The 15,147-nt window shown below is 47.9% G+C and overlaps 1 protein-coding gene across 1 annotated transcript; it reads left to right on the top strand.

The window, feature by feature from the left end:
- Positions 1–200: 200 nt before the first annotated feature.
- LOC142081401 (solute carrier family 22 member 2-like) lies at positions 201–14,313 on the top strand. Its single transcript, XM_075148130.1, has 11 exons — positions 201–611; positions 2,127–2,230; positions 5,528–5,682; positions 6,505–6,673; positions 7,525–7,639; positions 8,191–8,297; positions 8,464–8,678; positions 10,594–10,702; positions 11,558–11,670; positions 12,641–12,740; positions 14,121–14,313. The coding sequence occupies exons 1-11, from the start codon at positions 201–203 to the stop codon at positions 14,185–14,187; spliced, it is 1,665 nt and encodes a 554-aa protein (XP_075004231.1). The 3' UTR covers positions 14,188–14,313.
- Positions 14,314–15,147: the final 834 nt, after the last annotated feature.

Raw genomic sequence — 15,147 nt, 5'->3', positions numbered from 1 at the left:
CAAGAGAGCCAAAGTTTGCTTAGAAATGGCACTGAAGAAACAAAGGTTGTGATGCATGGCTTGACAATTGACAAAGTTAATTAATTATTTGTTTGTGAGTTTTGAGCAAACACTTCTGCTGTTACTTAAGCATGCAGTGAAGGGCAAAGCCCTGGAAAGCAGCTTGAGTTAGGTATCTTAATGAGTTGCAACATACAAAGATGCCAACCCTGGATGACATTTTAGAGCAGATCGGAGAATTTGACTTCTTTCAGAAACGAACCCTCTTCGTCTTATGCCTGCTTTCTGCTACCTTCGCTCCCATTTACGTGGGGATTTTTTTCCTGGGATTCACCCCCGAGCACCATTGCCGCAGCCCCGGGGCGGCTGAGCTGAGCCAGCGGTGTGGCTGGAGCCTGGAGGAGCAGCTGAATCACACGGTTCCCGAGTGGGGAGGCCATGGGGCCGGTTTCGGCAGCCGCTGCAGGAGGTACGAGGTGGACTGGAACGCGACGGGCGTCAGCTGCACCGACCCCCTCGGCAGCCTCGTGGGCAACCGGAGCGCCGTCCCCCTCGGTCCCTGCCGGGACGGCTGGGTCTACGACTTCCCGGGGACCTCTCTCGTGACTGAGGTAAGACACAGTTTGTCTAGCAAAATCACTCTTGCCTGCACACCTTGAAGCTAGAAGATGCTGGATTGGTAAAGTTTGCTTTTGGTACACAGCCTGAGCCTGATTGCTAAGAAATAGTGAATATCAGGACTTGCTAGAGACTTAGAGCAAAGATTTATATGGATAAATAATGGGAAATGATTGCTTTTCCTGGGAGGATAATACTGCAAGCTTGTAATCAATCAGACAATGGCTATTGTCATAATTCAGTATTTCAGTCACCAAATTGAGGGTAGCACCCTGTAGCCCAAACTGAGGAATTGCACATTTGGGTGATAATCCAAAGAGATACTCATGTACAATGAACAAGAAGTAGAAGATGGGGCTAAATTTGTCAGAGAATGAGTTAGCAACAAGTGTTCTTTTCTTCTAACTTACACTATCTAAAACAGATAGTTTAGAAACTGAAAAACTGTGCAAACCAGTACTAACAGTCTAAAAGCCATGTAGAGACCTGAAGCATGGGAAGGACCTCAAGAGAGATCTCTTCTACTTCTCCTCCAATCCCAAATCTGTATTAACTATACCTAAACCATGCCTAGCAGATGTTTCTGTAACCTGTTCTTAAAAAACTGCGATGCTGGATGCTTCACAGCTTCCTCAGGCAGGGTATTCATATTCCCTTGCTTCGCTATCATCACCGTTACAAAGCAACTCCACCTCTCTTTCCCTTGGGACAGATGGGTTGGGGCAGAGAAGAGCACTCCCAGCCGTCCCCCACGTCAGTCAAGCCAGGGAAACCGATCTGAGCTGTCTGGTACGGCCCCAGCAAGCTTGTCCGGGTTAGAAAGAGATTGAATAAGCAAAGACATTCATGCTTCTTTCTGGGCTGAAGTCTAGTTACACCTGAATGAATATTTCCAGCTGTGAAGAAGTTAACACCAGTTTGCCCTTCTCCCCTCGCCGGGTGCAGGTTGGTAACCTGTTAATTGTAAATCAAAAGCAAGTTACAGAGTGCCGGTTCACTGCAGAGAAAAGTCAACCAAATCCTGGGTATTTTGCCAGTACTAATGAGGAGCAGGACAGCCACCTCTGGGCTCCCCTCTGGCAGGGCTCATGGCAGCTCCGCCACCTCTCACGCCCGGCACCGCTTTCACGCAGCAAGATAATACACGGGTAGAGACAGGCCTTGGCATCTGGGAAGGAAAAGATGCTCCAAGTGTCCTCCAAATTTCAAGCAGATGGGTGGAGAGGAGAGGGTAAGATTTTTCTGAACTTTTTAGTTTGTTCGTTCAACGTTTCTCTCCTTTTCTCACTCTCCTTACATGTCATTCTGCAATCATTTTCCAGGGTGTAACTTTTCCACAAGGTTTGGGAAAATCCAGACAAGATGTATTGCAGATGTCAGTTTAAGAGATTAGAGGGTTTCTTTTCTGGAGCCTGTTTTCTAGTTGTGTGTCATTGGTTTCCTGCCTCCTCGAACAGCCGTGGTTTGTGTTGAATGTTCCCGTGCTTCTTCTGTGGTTGCCCTTGCAGTTTAACCTGGTGTGTGAGGACTCCTGGAAGCTGGACCTCTTCCAGTCATGTGTGAACGTTGGGTTTTTTATTGGCTCCATGAGCATTGGCTACCTAGCAGACAGGTATGTAGTGTGTAGACAGGTGTGAGATGAACTGTTTCCTTTGGCTATCTGCTTTCTGCATGTCGCTGAACAACATTCACGATTCAAAGAGGAAATGAGTGCAATTAAAACTTGATTCAAAAGGCCCATGTGTCACTTACAAAGGGGTGGATGGTGGTTCCTAAGCCCCTGCTTTCAAAGGCTGTTGTGACCCAGGAATCCATGGAAATGCCATGGTTTGCTTCACTTTTACAGTCTCTCAGTGGCTCTGTGGGGAATTTGAACATTCACAAGTGAAGAGACTTTGTTTTCTTCTACAGTGGCAAACTGCAATGCGAGCTCAGAGTTTGGGATGAAATTTTAACTCACGCACGAAGGACCATTTGCCTATCTTTGTGATAAATTTGTTTTGCATTAATTTTAACAGTATCCAGATGGCCATAAATCAGTTTCAAAATAGGAGAGTTTTTCTCAGATAAAGAAATAGAAGAAGTTGCTCCTTCCTAAATTTTCGTTGTCCCCCTTTTTCTCAGTTGGCTCTGTATGTAGGCAGATCTAGACCTTATTATCCCTTATCTCCTCTCCTCCATCACAAATGTCATTGTGTCATATATCTGCCCAGTGGATTTTTTTTTAAGTTAGACTCTGAACAAATTTAATGCTTTGTAGCTGACCTTCTGGTGCATGTTTACCAAATTTTTCAGTAAAATGGCAAGAGAGGCTGAGACTGGAATTTGAAGAAGTGAAGGTAACACGGGGTGAACAATCCTTATGTGGAGTCAGTCTGTCTTGGAGAAATGTTCTTTTCTTTGTATTCTCGGAACATAGGAGAGCACAGTGATCAATAGCCTTTTCCTCCCATGCTGATCAAGCTCCAGAATCATCTCTGTCAGACAGATATTGCCACCATTCCCTTCTTTCTCTTTTCCCCTCCTCCAAGGGGGAAGGTCTACGGGAAGGGGCACAGACATTCCCCATAGTACTTCTGCAGTGTCACAAAATAAGGATGGGACTGTGTTTGTCTCGCTGGTCCCTGCACTCATGTTTCATTGCAGGCAAACACACCATCAGTTAGGTTGTGCACACCACCTTTGTGGGGAAAGTCGCTACCACAGACCTAGCTAACCCCAGCTTGTCCCTCCACACGGACAAACCTGCTTGTGAAGAAGCTCACCTGTGCATGGATTAGACAGACTGGTTTCCAGTCCTCAGTAAACCATTATCTTACTGCCAGTGAACCAGACTATGGGTTTTTTAAGCTTTCTGCTTAAACGGATTTTTCACCAGAAGATAGTGATTTATCAAAGTAACTCTTTCTGGCCACATCTTCTGTGCAGCTGTACCTTTGGCAAAAAGTTCTCTCAGGCGAAAGACATCAAATGGCTACAAGAGTACCGCAAAGATCCCACATCCAGTCTTCAGTCCCGGACTGGAATCCCCTGTCTGATTTGAAGGACAAAGGTCGACACGCTTACGCCAATTTTTGCTTTTCTTCACATGCATTTTGAAAGATCTTGGTTTCTTTTTTGCATTGGAAACATATGTCAGCCCCCCATCCTCTCTTTCCCTTAAATCCAAATTCTTGTTTTCTGGCTAATCTTCTAGTGAATTTGAAAGTATTCCGTCCTTTTTCCCAAAACTGGCGCTCAGATAATGATGCACAGCTTATGGGATCAAAGGAGGGGATATGTAGCAGCCGCTCATCCAGGCATGACAGGACATGAAACAGCAGTGAGCAGATCCCATGACCATCAGAGGCACCACTCTTCAGATCACCTTTTCAGCACAGAGGTGGATTAAGCAATCATGTTCACTAGCAAAGGCATTCCTTGGCAGCATATGGCTGTGTGAGCCAATAGAAACCAGAGCTCCCAAACCCACAGCCATTTATCTGAAATGCTCTCTTTCTGTGTCAAAATACTGAAGGATCTTTTTACCAAGGCTTATTATCAAGCAAAAGTATGAAAAGACATGAGGGAGTAGGATATCATTGTTGCTAAGATAAAGCACATGCATGTCATAGCGTCGAGGGGTTTTCTACTGCCATCCTGCCCCAGTCCACTGCGGCCCCTGCACTGCAAGCACCCACCAGCAATACAAAATCCCATACCCTGAGAGCGTTGTGCTTAGGGCAAAAAGAAACCCAGAAGTCTCAAATTTAGTAGAGGGAATGTGAAAAAGGCCCATGAATTCTGTGTTTCCTGGATTTGAGATATCCATCCTCTTCTCGTCAGACAGCCTGAGTGCAGCCAGAGTTAGTTTTCCCCTGCATGAGATTGCTGCAACGCGCTGTACTGGGGACAACTCCTGCAAACGTTTCAGGCGCTTCAGGGGAGGTTTCATAAGCTCTTTCCAAATGTGCTTCTCTCTGACGGATTAGATCTACTCATTTACTTGATTGGTCTCTGGGCACACATCCAGGCAGTGACTTTGACATTCAAGGGTCATAGGTGTCTTGGAAATGGCACCCCTGTGTCCCAAGAGAGCTCCCGAGGTCAGCGCTAACACACAGCACTTGCACCTCTGCCACTCAGAGCTGAGGCACTGGGCACTGGCCTTCGCAGGAGAGGACTTCTCTCATGGTCTGATGAGGCTCTCTTGGGCTGGCCTTTAAGGCAAGTCAAAAATGTCTCTATGTCAGGCTCATGACAGGAGGAAAGTTTGAGCGATGGGATCTGCTGATGTTATTGTGGAGAACAGAAGACATTTATTTTGGCTGGCATTTATTATCATGTTATTTTTGTTAGTGGACATTGACTAATTTAACGGGTTTTATAAATCATACTTCTAACTGACTATATATCTCTGTCAGCTAGAAAACAAATGCCTTTCCAGTGTTCCAGTAAGCTTGTTTCTTTTGGAAACAATTTATTTCTAACCATCACTGAGTAATGGTGATACAGGGGATGACAAATAACAGGTACGTGCAAGACCCTCTTCAAGAAGCGTTCAATAGTCAGCCAAGGTTGATGAGAAAATAGGTAACGATCACAGTTATCGAACGAGATCCCCATTAAAAAGCTATTGCAGCTCTGAAAGATGGGCTGAAGAGCCACACTAGAGCGTTTCTTGAACTCATTAGGTAAGTCATTATTCAGAAGTGAACAATGACCTGAAAACACAGGACAGGGGAGTCCCCTGAGCTTCCACCAAGGTGAAAAATGCTGAGAAGGGAAGAGCAGATGCAGACTCCTACCCAAAATGAACAGAGAAGAGGGGGACAGGGATCATCTCCAGCCTCTTCAAACCCTTTGGCTTGCCACCCTACCCTGCTGGCAGCTGAACCTCTTTCTTCTCTTTTCTTCTTTCCCTCCGCAGGTTTGGTCGCAAACTCTGCCTCCTGGTCACAATCCTCGTCAATGCGGCCTCGGGGGTTCTCATGGCTTTTGCGCCAAGCTACACCTGGACAGCGATCTTCCGCCTGATACAGGGGCTGGTCAGCAAGGGGGGCTGGCTGACAGGCTACGTCCTCAGTTACGGCAGCTTGCAATTACACTTTCTGGGCAGAAATCCCCTGTTTAGCAGCTGACCCCCATTGGTGCCATCTGATTTTTAAGGAACTATGTGTAATAAGAGCAGACAGTGCTATTTACTGCCAAACTGCAGCTCTTTACTTGAATGCAGATGTTTATGACCCAAGCTTGCACCAGCTCGTAGACATAAATGGAATAACTAGGAGGCAGCTCTGAAAACTAGGGAGCGTTCATACCGGGAGAGGCACATTCCAAAACGAAGGATGAGGTCTAGAGACAAGAACTAATGGAAAACACTGTGAAGCTGTGACACTTTTCCAGGAAAGGCAGCAAGTGGTGCTGTGAGAGATAACACTTGTGTTTCACAGCCTTGGTGCCAAAACGATTTTTGCTGTGCTGTTTCACATGCTTGGCGGGGGGGGGTAGGCTCTGTTCCCAAGCCGTACGGGAAGAGGGAGATGGAGGCAAGAAAGTGCCAGCTGCCTATTTTATTTTCCCATTTAGTTCTTAGCTGGAAGGAGTGGGAGGAAGAAAGCAGCCTCTGCCCCGTGCTGATGGAAGAGGGCCTGACACCCTGGAAGGCAGGGGCAAAGTCCCCAGCTGACCGGCGGAGGAGGAAGAGTCAGGACTTGCCCTGTGCTCTACACCAGGGACCCAGACCTGCTCTGCTTTCCCATCCAAACCCACGCCCGCACACCACGCCGCAAGGGCATGGCTAGGCACAGGGGCACCGCGTGGTTTTAGCTGGCAGGAGCTTTGGAGTCCCCCCGGCTCTCCAAACCAATTTATTTTCTCTGTGCCTCATGCAACTTGTCCTTGCAGTTGCAGAATTTGTTGGCTCAAACTACCGGAGGGCAGTGGGCATCACTTACCAGATGGCCTTCACCGTGGGACTCCTCATCCTCACCGCCCTGGCTTACGCGCTTCCGCACTGGAGGTGGCTCCAGCTCGCGGTCACACTGCCCAATTTCTTCTTCCTGCTCTACTATTGGTAAGTGCCCGCTGTTACAGCTCCCAGCAACCCCGAGCCGAAAACAGGGGACTGTAACTGGGAGTGAGGCTTCTCTGTAGGGATCGGCCATAGCGCTACACGTAGGATTCCTAAGACAACATCGGATCAGATCTGGCATTTCTCTGTCGTTCTGTTCCCCCTGCCCAGGGCGTTAGCCTGAATCACCTAAGAGCAAGGGCCTACTTGCAACATGTCATAACGCTTCTGTGTTTGGAGTCCTTGCCGCCCATCACAAACTAATAAGTCGTTATTTCTTGAACAGTACTTGAGCTACTGTGAGAAGTGAGTTTTTCTAATAATTGGTTAAAATTGCTTTTTTTTTTTTAATGCAATCAACAGACTTTGTTGACTATTTGCGAAAAAATTAAGTGACTATTTGCGAAAAAATTAAGTGAAAATGCTCCTTAGAAAATTCCATAACTAGATCAGGGAACAGATTTGGGAGAGGTTTTTTGGTCTTTTGAGGTTTTTTTTTGAAAGTTTATTTTTAACACGGAGAAGCTGAAGGATCAGGTTTACAGCTGTTCTTTTTTATATCCACAGACTATTAGCCATGTCAACAGAATTTATCTCAGACTAATGTTTCCAAACTATAATAAACTGGTTTTAGCGTTAAAAAAAAAAAAAACAGGCTATGTTGCCATTCAAGTGGAGCACAAATCATAGTGCAATCACTGACAGACACAGCTACCACTGAGTTCAATACCGCACATGGATATTTAATACACTGTAGGATCTTAGCCTGAGAAACTCAGTTCCATTTTCTTTTTTTGTATACCAGTAATGTGCATTTTCCTTCCCTGTAGCTGTCACACTTATATGTGTTGCAGGTGTCTGCCTGAGTCTCCCAGGTGGCTCATAGCTCAAAAGCAAAATGACAAAGCTATGGAAGTTATTAAGCACATCGCCAAGGGAAATAAGAAGAAGCTACCTCTCTCTTTTCAGGTGACTGCACTGCATTTGCTGCATATATGCAAACCTCGAGGCAAATAATGTTATGAGTTTAGGATTGTTTTGGGTTTAGAGTAGGGAGCAGCTTGGCGACCAAAAGCACTGCAGTTCCCTAAAGCAAAGGTAAGTGAGTTTTCTTCTCTTTGACTGCCTAGAACCCTCACAGAGCATATTTGGGAAAAGAGGCTTGCAAAAATAGCCAGCAGACAAGAAAAATTCTTCCTTTAAGTAGTATCAATCAACAGTAAACTTGCCAAATCTCATGACTTAAAATTCCAGAACGTCCTTATTCATTACTTTTTTAAATGATGCTTCATGCCATGCAACAGCCTCATACACATGGCTACACAGATATGAAGACTGTCTATATAAATTTTCATATTTCTTTTCCCCAAAACACTCTGGAAAAGTTATTTTGCCCTCAGTTATTTAACTGGCAAATGGAAACCCACATCCTCCCATTAATCCAGAGGCAAATATTCATTGCAGTGCTCCACCCTCTCCCCTGCCCACTGTAATCTCTTGTCCTGTCCTTGTGCTCCCAGAATCTCAACTCCGAAGATGAAGATGGAGAAAAGCTGAAACCCTCATTTCTAGACCTGGTCAGGACACCTCAGATTAGAAAACACACGTTCATTTTGATGTACAGTTGGTAAGGGAAGGCTTTTGCAGCCCAAATGGAGGTGTGTGATTTGGTGCCCTAAATCATCATCATTGATTTAAGCCTGTTTTGCTCCCGACCAGCTGCAAATCTCAGCTCTTTGCGTAAACTCTCTCCCAAAGGGTTTGGCTTCATTTGCACCCTGTTCTCTGCCCAGGTTCACGAGCTCCGTCCTCTACCAGGGGCTCATCATGCACATGGGAGTAGCCGCTGGGAACATGTATCTGGATTTCCTCTATTCTGCTCTCGTCGAGTTCCCAGCCGCCTTCATCCTCATGCTAACACTGGATCGCATTGGCCGTCGCTACCCCTGGGCTGCTGCAAACGTGATGGCAGGTGGTGCTTGCCTCGTTACAGCATTAGTCCCAGACAGTGAGTCATGCAAACCTCCTCCGTCCATAAATTCTCTCCCTGTCTCTTGGTTATTGCCCTGGAAAATGGAAAACAATCCTTGCTAACCTGTCCCATGTCAGTATTGTGATCCAGTGAAGACCAATACCATAAAAGCTAATGTATGTCCCACCATCAGCATTTATACCAGCTAATGAGAGGCTGGAGAAATGGGGTGAATTAAATTTCCAAAATGGCATCAAATCAGTTGGCAAGTCTGCAGGTGCTAGATCATGAAGCATGCCCTGATAAGTTCATGATTTTTGTCTGACCTAAAATTTGGATTTGAATGCACAATTCAGGGTTTTCATCCAAAAATCCCCATGTTTTCTGTTTCTAAAAAGGGAAAATGTATGGGCACACGCACACAAACACCATCTGGATACAGTAAGTGCTTTCTGCCATCAACAGTGCTGCTGCCATGAATGTAGGATGTTGAGCAACCATGGTGACAGGCACTTGGCTTTTGTTTAGCTAAGTGTTCGCTCCCAGGCCATAGTCTCAAAGTAATGTGTCCCTTAAGGGCCACCGAATGAGACATCTTTCCTTTTTATTTATGGAGTACAACTAGACTGAAACCACAGACATAACAGTGCCAAACAACTATCAGTTCATGGGGGGACAAGGACAAAACCACAAAATGTTATGGAAAATTGTCATAGGCAAAAAACCCAAAGCGTCCAGACAATGGAAACTCATTTTAACAAGCAACTGGGGAGTGCAGGGGCTATGCGAGGGACCACTGGGCTTTGCTGGGGGAGCGCAGGGGTGGGAGTCCCATGGCCCCGCAGCTGCTGCCGGTGCCAGGGCATGGGGAGCAGCACTGCCCGGGTGAGCGCCTTGCACCGGGGACAGGTGAAGACGCTGCTGCCAGCCCAGCTCAGCCCATGGTTTAACGCCCTGCCGGGCTTGGCGGCAGCACCTGCCAGCAGAGACCCCCGCTTGCCTGTGTCGGCACCGCCAGCCTCGAGCGGAGCCACCTTCAAAGCCCGTAGCCCAAAGTCCGACCCTCCAGAAAAGGGTTGTTTTTCACCCAGGCCGGCTCTGTGGGGGCGGTGGGGTGGGCAGAGCCCCGGCCGGGAGGCAGGGATGGCCCCAGACTCCCACGGCTGCACTTGCTGCAAACCACATGCAGCGGTGACTGGTGTCTCAGGTCTGGAGAGGCTCTGCCAGCCGAGCTCACCGGCAGCTGTGGATCAGTAAAATACCGCCCTGAGCTTGACGAGTCCCTCAGCTGGCTAAATGAGGGAGAAACTCAATGCTCCAAGTGTGCTAATAGCTGAAACATCTGAAGCCATGATCCAAGGTCATTTTGGGATCTAAAAGCCCACATGGCACACAGAGCTGTCCTGGACTGACTCTATGCGCAGGGCTGGGATATTCATTTATTGGCAGCAGAGATCTGTAGCTCCAGGTATGAAAGCAATTGTAGAGCATACACTGAGAGACAGGGAGGCAACACAGACTTGTCCCAGCCTGAAAGCCATCAGAAGCCTCTGTGCAAAAGTACAGAGTATCTTGCTGATAAGCAGATTTCAACTACCACAGAATGCAGCTGCTCTCTGTTTAGTTTTATTGCAAGCAAGAAATGGTGTCTTGCATAAGCTTTCGTTAACGCACTGAATAACCCAAACTACTTTGTATCACTGATTTCTCCTCTCTGTGACAGCAACCTAGCAAAGTCTCAAGTCTTAGTTATTTGCTTGAATCACAAGAGAATTGCATTATAAATTCTTTATTGAGTGAAACAGAACACCATCACATGCTGTCCTCTTGATCTTTCATGACAGCAAACTTACTGTTTCGTTAAATTAAATCTTTAATGCTGTGTTATGTTAAGAGCAGAAAAAACCCGTGGTTTTGTATTCCAACCTTAATGTGCACAATGTCTTTCCAGCTCTTTATTGGCTTAAAATGACTGCAGCTTGCTTGGGCAGGATGGGAATTACCATGTGCTATGAAATTATTTGTGTGGTAAATCCTGAGCTGTATCCAACATTTCTCAGGTAAGTGCACCATCTTCTGTTATCTGGTAAAAGCACAGGGTGTCTCTCTAGGAGAGACTGCGAGAGGCCGACTCAAGGCTGTGGATGCAGCTGAGGAGCCTGTGGTTCATGCACTGCCCTGGAAAAGGAGTTTGCAAACCTGGCAAAGGTGGAGAAGAGCTGCTGGGTGGTGCAGCAGAAACCCACAGCCTTCCCTGGCCAAAGCCCCTTTCCCGCTTCTGAGCCCAGAACAGAGGCAGCAGGTTTCTGAGGGGATGTGAGCAACTGAGGGGCTCTGAGCCACCTGATCTAGTTGAAGATGTCGCTGCCCATGGCAGGGGGGTTGGACTAGATGACCTTTAAAGGTCCCTTCCAATCCAAACTATTCTATGATCCTGTGATTCTGTGTGTAAGAAACTTTCCCAGACACCCTCCAGGCTCCCCTTCCAGTGCAGTTCAGTGAACCAGGAGAAGTCAAGTGCTCATTAACATCTCTCCTCCACTATAGGGCTAATCTTAATGTCTTGCCTTGTCTAACTCTCTCCCTCCTCACCCATTTCGTCTTGTGGTATTTCTCCATGGGAGACTGCTCTGCCGGTGCTCTCTTTTGGTTATGTTCACCACGATAGGGGCCAGGCCTTTCTAAGTCCCTTCCAAAGCCCCGGGGTGTTAGCTGTCTTTTCCTCCCTGAGGCTCATGGCACATCCCTCCTCCCATCAGCTGCAAATCCCCCGGGCAGGGTGCTGACCCGGCAGCAGGGGATGGGTCCTGCCAGGGCGCTGGGGTGCAGAGCTGGACGAGGCACCCCCAGGCAGAGCCGGTGACATGTGTGTGCGCACGCGTGTGCACGCGTGTCTGCATGCGCGTGCTTTGCAGGAACCTGGGAGTCCTCGTCTGCTCGTCCATGTGCGACCTCGGCGGGATCATAACGCCCTTCCTTGTGTACAGACTAGCGGAGCTCTGGCACGAACTGCCCCTGGTCATCTTTGGTAAGAGAGCTGCGAGACGGGTCGGTTGGCCACAGCCTAGATTAATGAGTTTGGTGATCTATTTCCCGCCTTTAAAAAAAATGTGGAGAGATGTGTATACACGTGTGTACACATGTAAGATACAGCTTGGTAAGTCTGTTTCTTCTGGGTGTTTGGAAGTTGTCACCCCTTAGCCCTTTCTGCAGTGAAGGGGACCCCATGTTTTTGGGACAGCTTTGACTTCCTCCTCTGAGCCCTTCCCAAGGGAGGAAGGTCTTTGGGTTCTGCCTCTCTCACCTGCAGCGTGGTTACAGGACCGAGGTCTGAGCAGGATGGCCTTTTGTCTCCCCACACAAAAGTCACACTCCACCTCTTGCTGGTACCTCAGGGGGCCCAAACTGTCGAGGATCCCATGGCAATTTAGGATGGCAAAGCAACATGTCAGCCCTAATGTTAAGGCTGCTACCCTAAAAAAAGGGCAGCCTTGAATGTCTGCTGCTGCACGTATTCAAATTGGTGTGCCTGCATGCACAGGCACAAGACTGCCCTGAGTATGGTCATAGCAGGGTCTAAAACTAATCAGAAGGTGAAATTGGCCAGGTGGGCTGGTAGCAACCTTTCGTGTATGTCCTAATCTAGCCAAAAGTGGGGATGACAGCTACCTAGTGCCACCCCAATCCCATGCCAGCTGGACAACCAGAGCCAAAACCTGTTTCCTTTGCATTGTGTGCACAAAGCAAGGGAGCCAGGCCACCTCTGTGCCTATGGGCCAGGATAGCTTCCCAGGCCTCATATGAACCTCAGAAACGTCAGCAATTATTCTGAAAAATGAGAATCACGTAGAAAAAAAGACAAGTGCTATTATCAGTTTGAAGAGTCCTTATTCAATCTTTGGGGCAGCTGTGTCTCAATGAGAATTAATTAGTAACTTGGAATTAAACTCAGGCATGACCATTGCATTGCCTTTGTGATCCTTGTTCTATGTTTGCAGCTGTGATTGGTTTAATCGATGGCGGCTTGGTTTTGCTCCTACCTGAGATGAAGGGAAAGGCTCTGCCTGAGACCATTGAAGATGCTGAAAACCTGCACAGGTATGGCATTAAGCATCCTCTTCTTCACATCTGCAAAATCTGCTAAAAAAAAAACATTTATTGTACATCTCCAAGGATCTGTTGGGTTTTGCTGTAGACGTATAAATACAGTGGATGGCTGGTGGGTAACTCATCCGCAGTAGCAATATCAGGCTCTGGGCTCTCCTGTATGATCTGACCAGAATCTGCTAACACCTTACGCGGGAGGCAGACAGTAAGAGAAAGTGTGGAGGGCGGTTTCACGGGCCATCTGAAAAGCATCCATCTCGGCTTCGGTCGCTCCTTAGGCAGCGCGTACAGCCACTCTGCCTTGGGAGGCATCTGTCAGCACAGGGAAACGCGTCCTCCCTGCCACAGCTGACCGCTGCTGGCAGCCGAAGGTGGCTTTTGAGCAGGAGGGCACCTTGGCACGCAGCAGGAGCTTTCAGCAGCTCATTCAGCCATCCTACCTGTCCAGGGAAGGTGACACAGAGGGGCGAAGGCACGGCTCCTCGGGGTAAGGCGAACAGGTCGATGGCATGGAAACCCTACTTGAGCTGGCTGTTGTACCTGTGCTAAGTAAAGCCAGGGAACACAACACTTGATCACACCATCCTCCCAAAAACTTAGCAGTCCCATCTAAGTGCCTGTGGCTGCCAGCTGCACCCCACATGTGCCCAGGGGTGCTCGCCACCGCGGTCTCACCTCCCGTACGCAGCTGTGCCAGTGGGGGAACCGCTGATGTCCCCAGAGATGCTCACATCCGATGGGGACAAAGCTGGCTGAGGTGTGGTTTTAAATTTGGGGAGCAATGCAGGGAATGTCCTGTGGTTTCAATGCTTTCTCCTTCTGGAATGACTCAGAGTTGCTGGAGCAGCTCCCAGGGTGAGGGTAGAGCTCCACAGGCACTGAAGAAGCGGCTCGGATTTACTGAAGCTGATGTGGAGCCAAAAGACACTTGGCCTGGTAAAAAATTGGGCGTGGGAGGAGAAGGACCCAGCCTGGCCAGAAAGGAATGGCAACGTAGCACAGGGTAGAGCATGGGGAAGTTGCCTCTAGGAAAACTTAGGAAGTCCATACATGCAACCACACACATATTACTTTAGAAACCACCTAGAATAACAGTTTTTACAGTAGGAAATGCCACAGTTAAAGTTACTAATGCTACCATTGTGATAGAATTTCCAGACAGCAGCGCAGCTGCAACAAGGCCACAGAAAGTCTCCACTTTACTCCTTATTCTGCTGCTCTTCAAAATAATCTAACCTCATTTGAAAAATTGCCAGGGATGAGACATCCATTAAACCTAGTTTTCAATGAATGTAAGCATATGGATTATTTGGTGGATCATGCTGTTAGCCACCAGAAGCATCACCTGACTTTTCCCCTTTCCTTCCACAGGCAGGAGAGAAGCAAAGAAAAAACGATTTATCTCCACGTTCTGACTTCCGAAGCTGCCCCCAAGTAAGAATCATAGAATCGTTTAGGTTGGAAAAGACCTTTAAGATCATCGAGTCCAACCGTTAACCTAACACTGCCAAGTCCACCACTAAACCATGTCCCTAAGCACCACATCTATGCACCTTTTAAGTACCTCCAGGGATGGTGACTCCACCACTTCCCTGGGCAGCCTGTTCCAATGCTTGACAACCCTTTTGGTGAAGAAATTTTTCCTAATATCCAATCTAAACCTCCCCTGGTGCAACTTGAGGCCATTTCCCCTTGTCCTATTACTTCTTACCTGGGAGAAGAGATTGACACCCACCTCACTACAACCTCCTTTCAGGTAGTTGTAGAGCACGATAAGGTCTCCCCTGAGTCTCCTTTTCTCCAGGGTAAACAACCCCAGTTCCCTCAGCCACTCCTCATAAGACTTGTGCTCTAGACCCTTCACCAGCTTCGTTGCCCTTCTCTGGATGCACTCCAGCACCTCAAGGACCCGTTTTGCTCCGGATCTGCCTTTATTGGGGCAGCGAGGCAGAAGGGGGATGGCAGAGCAGCCAAAGCAAGCCCAGCCCTCAACCCCACGTGCAGGGGACGAGCCAGGCCAACACGGTGATCTTTCCCCATTGCACTCTCCCAGCTGCTCGCAGTCTGCGGCTTGGGGACTTCCCGAGCCAGAGGTCATCTGCCCACATTTCTGCTTCAGTCCCTCGTGGATGGTCTTTCCACAAATTTTTCTATTTGCCTTCTGAACACATTCATGTTTCTAGCATCCCAGGGCATCTGGCAGCAGCAACTCGTACGAGTGGGAAATTCATGAAGGAACACTTTCTTCTGCTTGTTATAAAACTAAAAATCTCTTCGGGCTGCACACTCACAGCTCATTTCTGCAGTGAGCAGGAGTGCATTCTTGAGCCAAACTCACCTCCTCCAAGCTACACCTGATTCTGCATGAAAGCAAGCATGTAGACAGTAACTGATTTAC

Source organism: Calonectris borealis, chromosome 3 (assembly GCF_964195595.1).
Source record: "Calonectris borealis chromosome 3, bCalBor7.hap1.2, whole genome shotgun sequence".
NCBI lineage: Eukaryota > Metazoa > Chordata > Aves > Procellariiformes > Procellariidae > Calonectris > Calonectris borealis.
The sequence above is the reverse complement of the archived record's forward strand: the minus strand, read 5'-3'. Positions and strand labels throughout refer to the sequence as shown.

Coding starts and splice junctions, on each gene's coding strand:
- LOC142081401 (XM_075148130.1), top strand. CDS start 201: ATGCCAACCCTGGATGACATTTTAGAGCAGATCGGAGAATTTGACTTC. Junction 5,683..6,504: donor GCTGACAGGCTACGTCCTCA/GTTACGGCAGCT, acceptor TTGTCCTTGCAG/TTGCAGAATTTGTTGGCTCA. Junction 6,674..7,524: donor TTCTTCCTGCTCTACTATTG/GTAAGTGCCCGC, acceptor TATGTGTTGCAG/GTGTCTGCCTGAGTCTCCCA.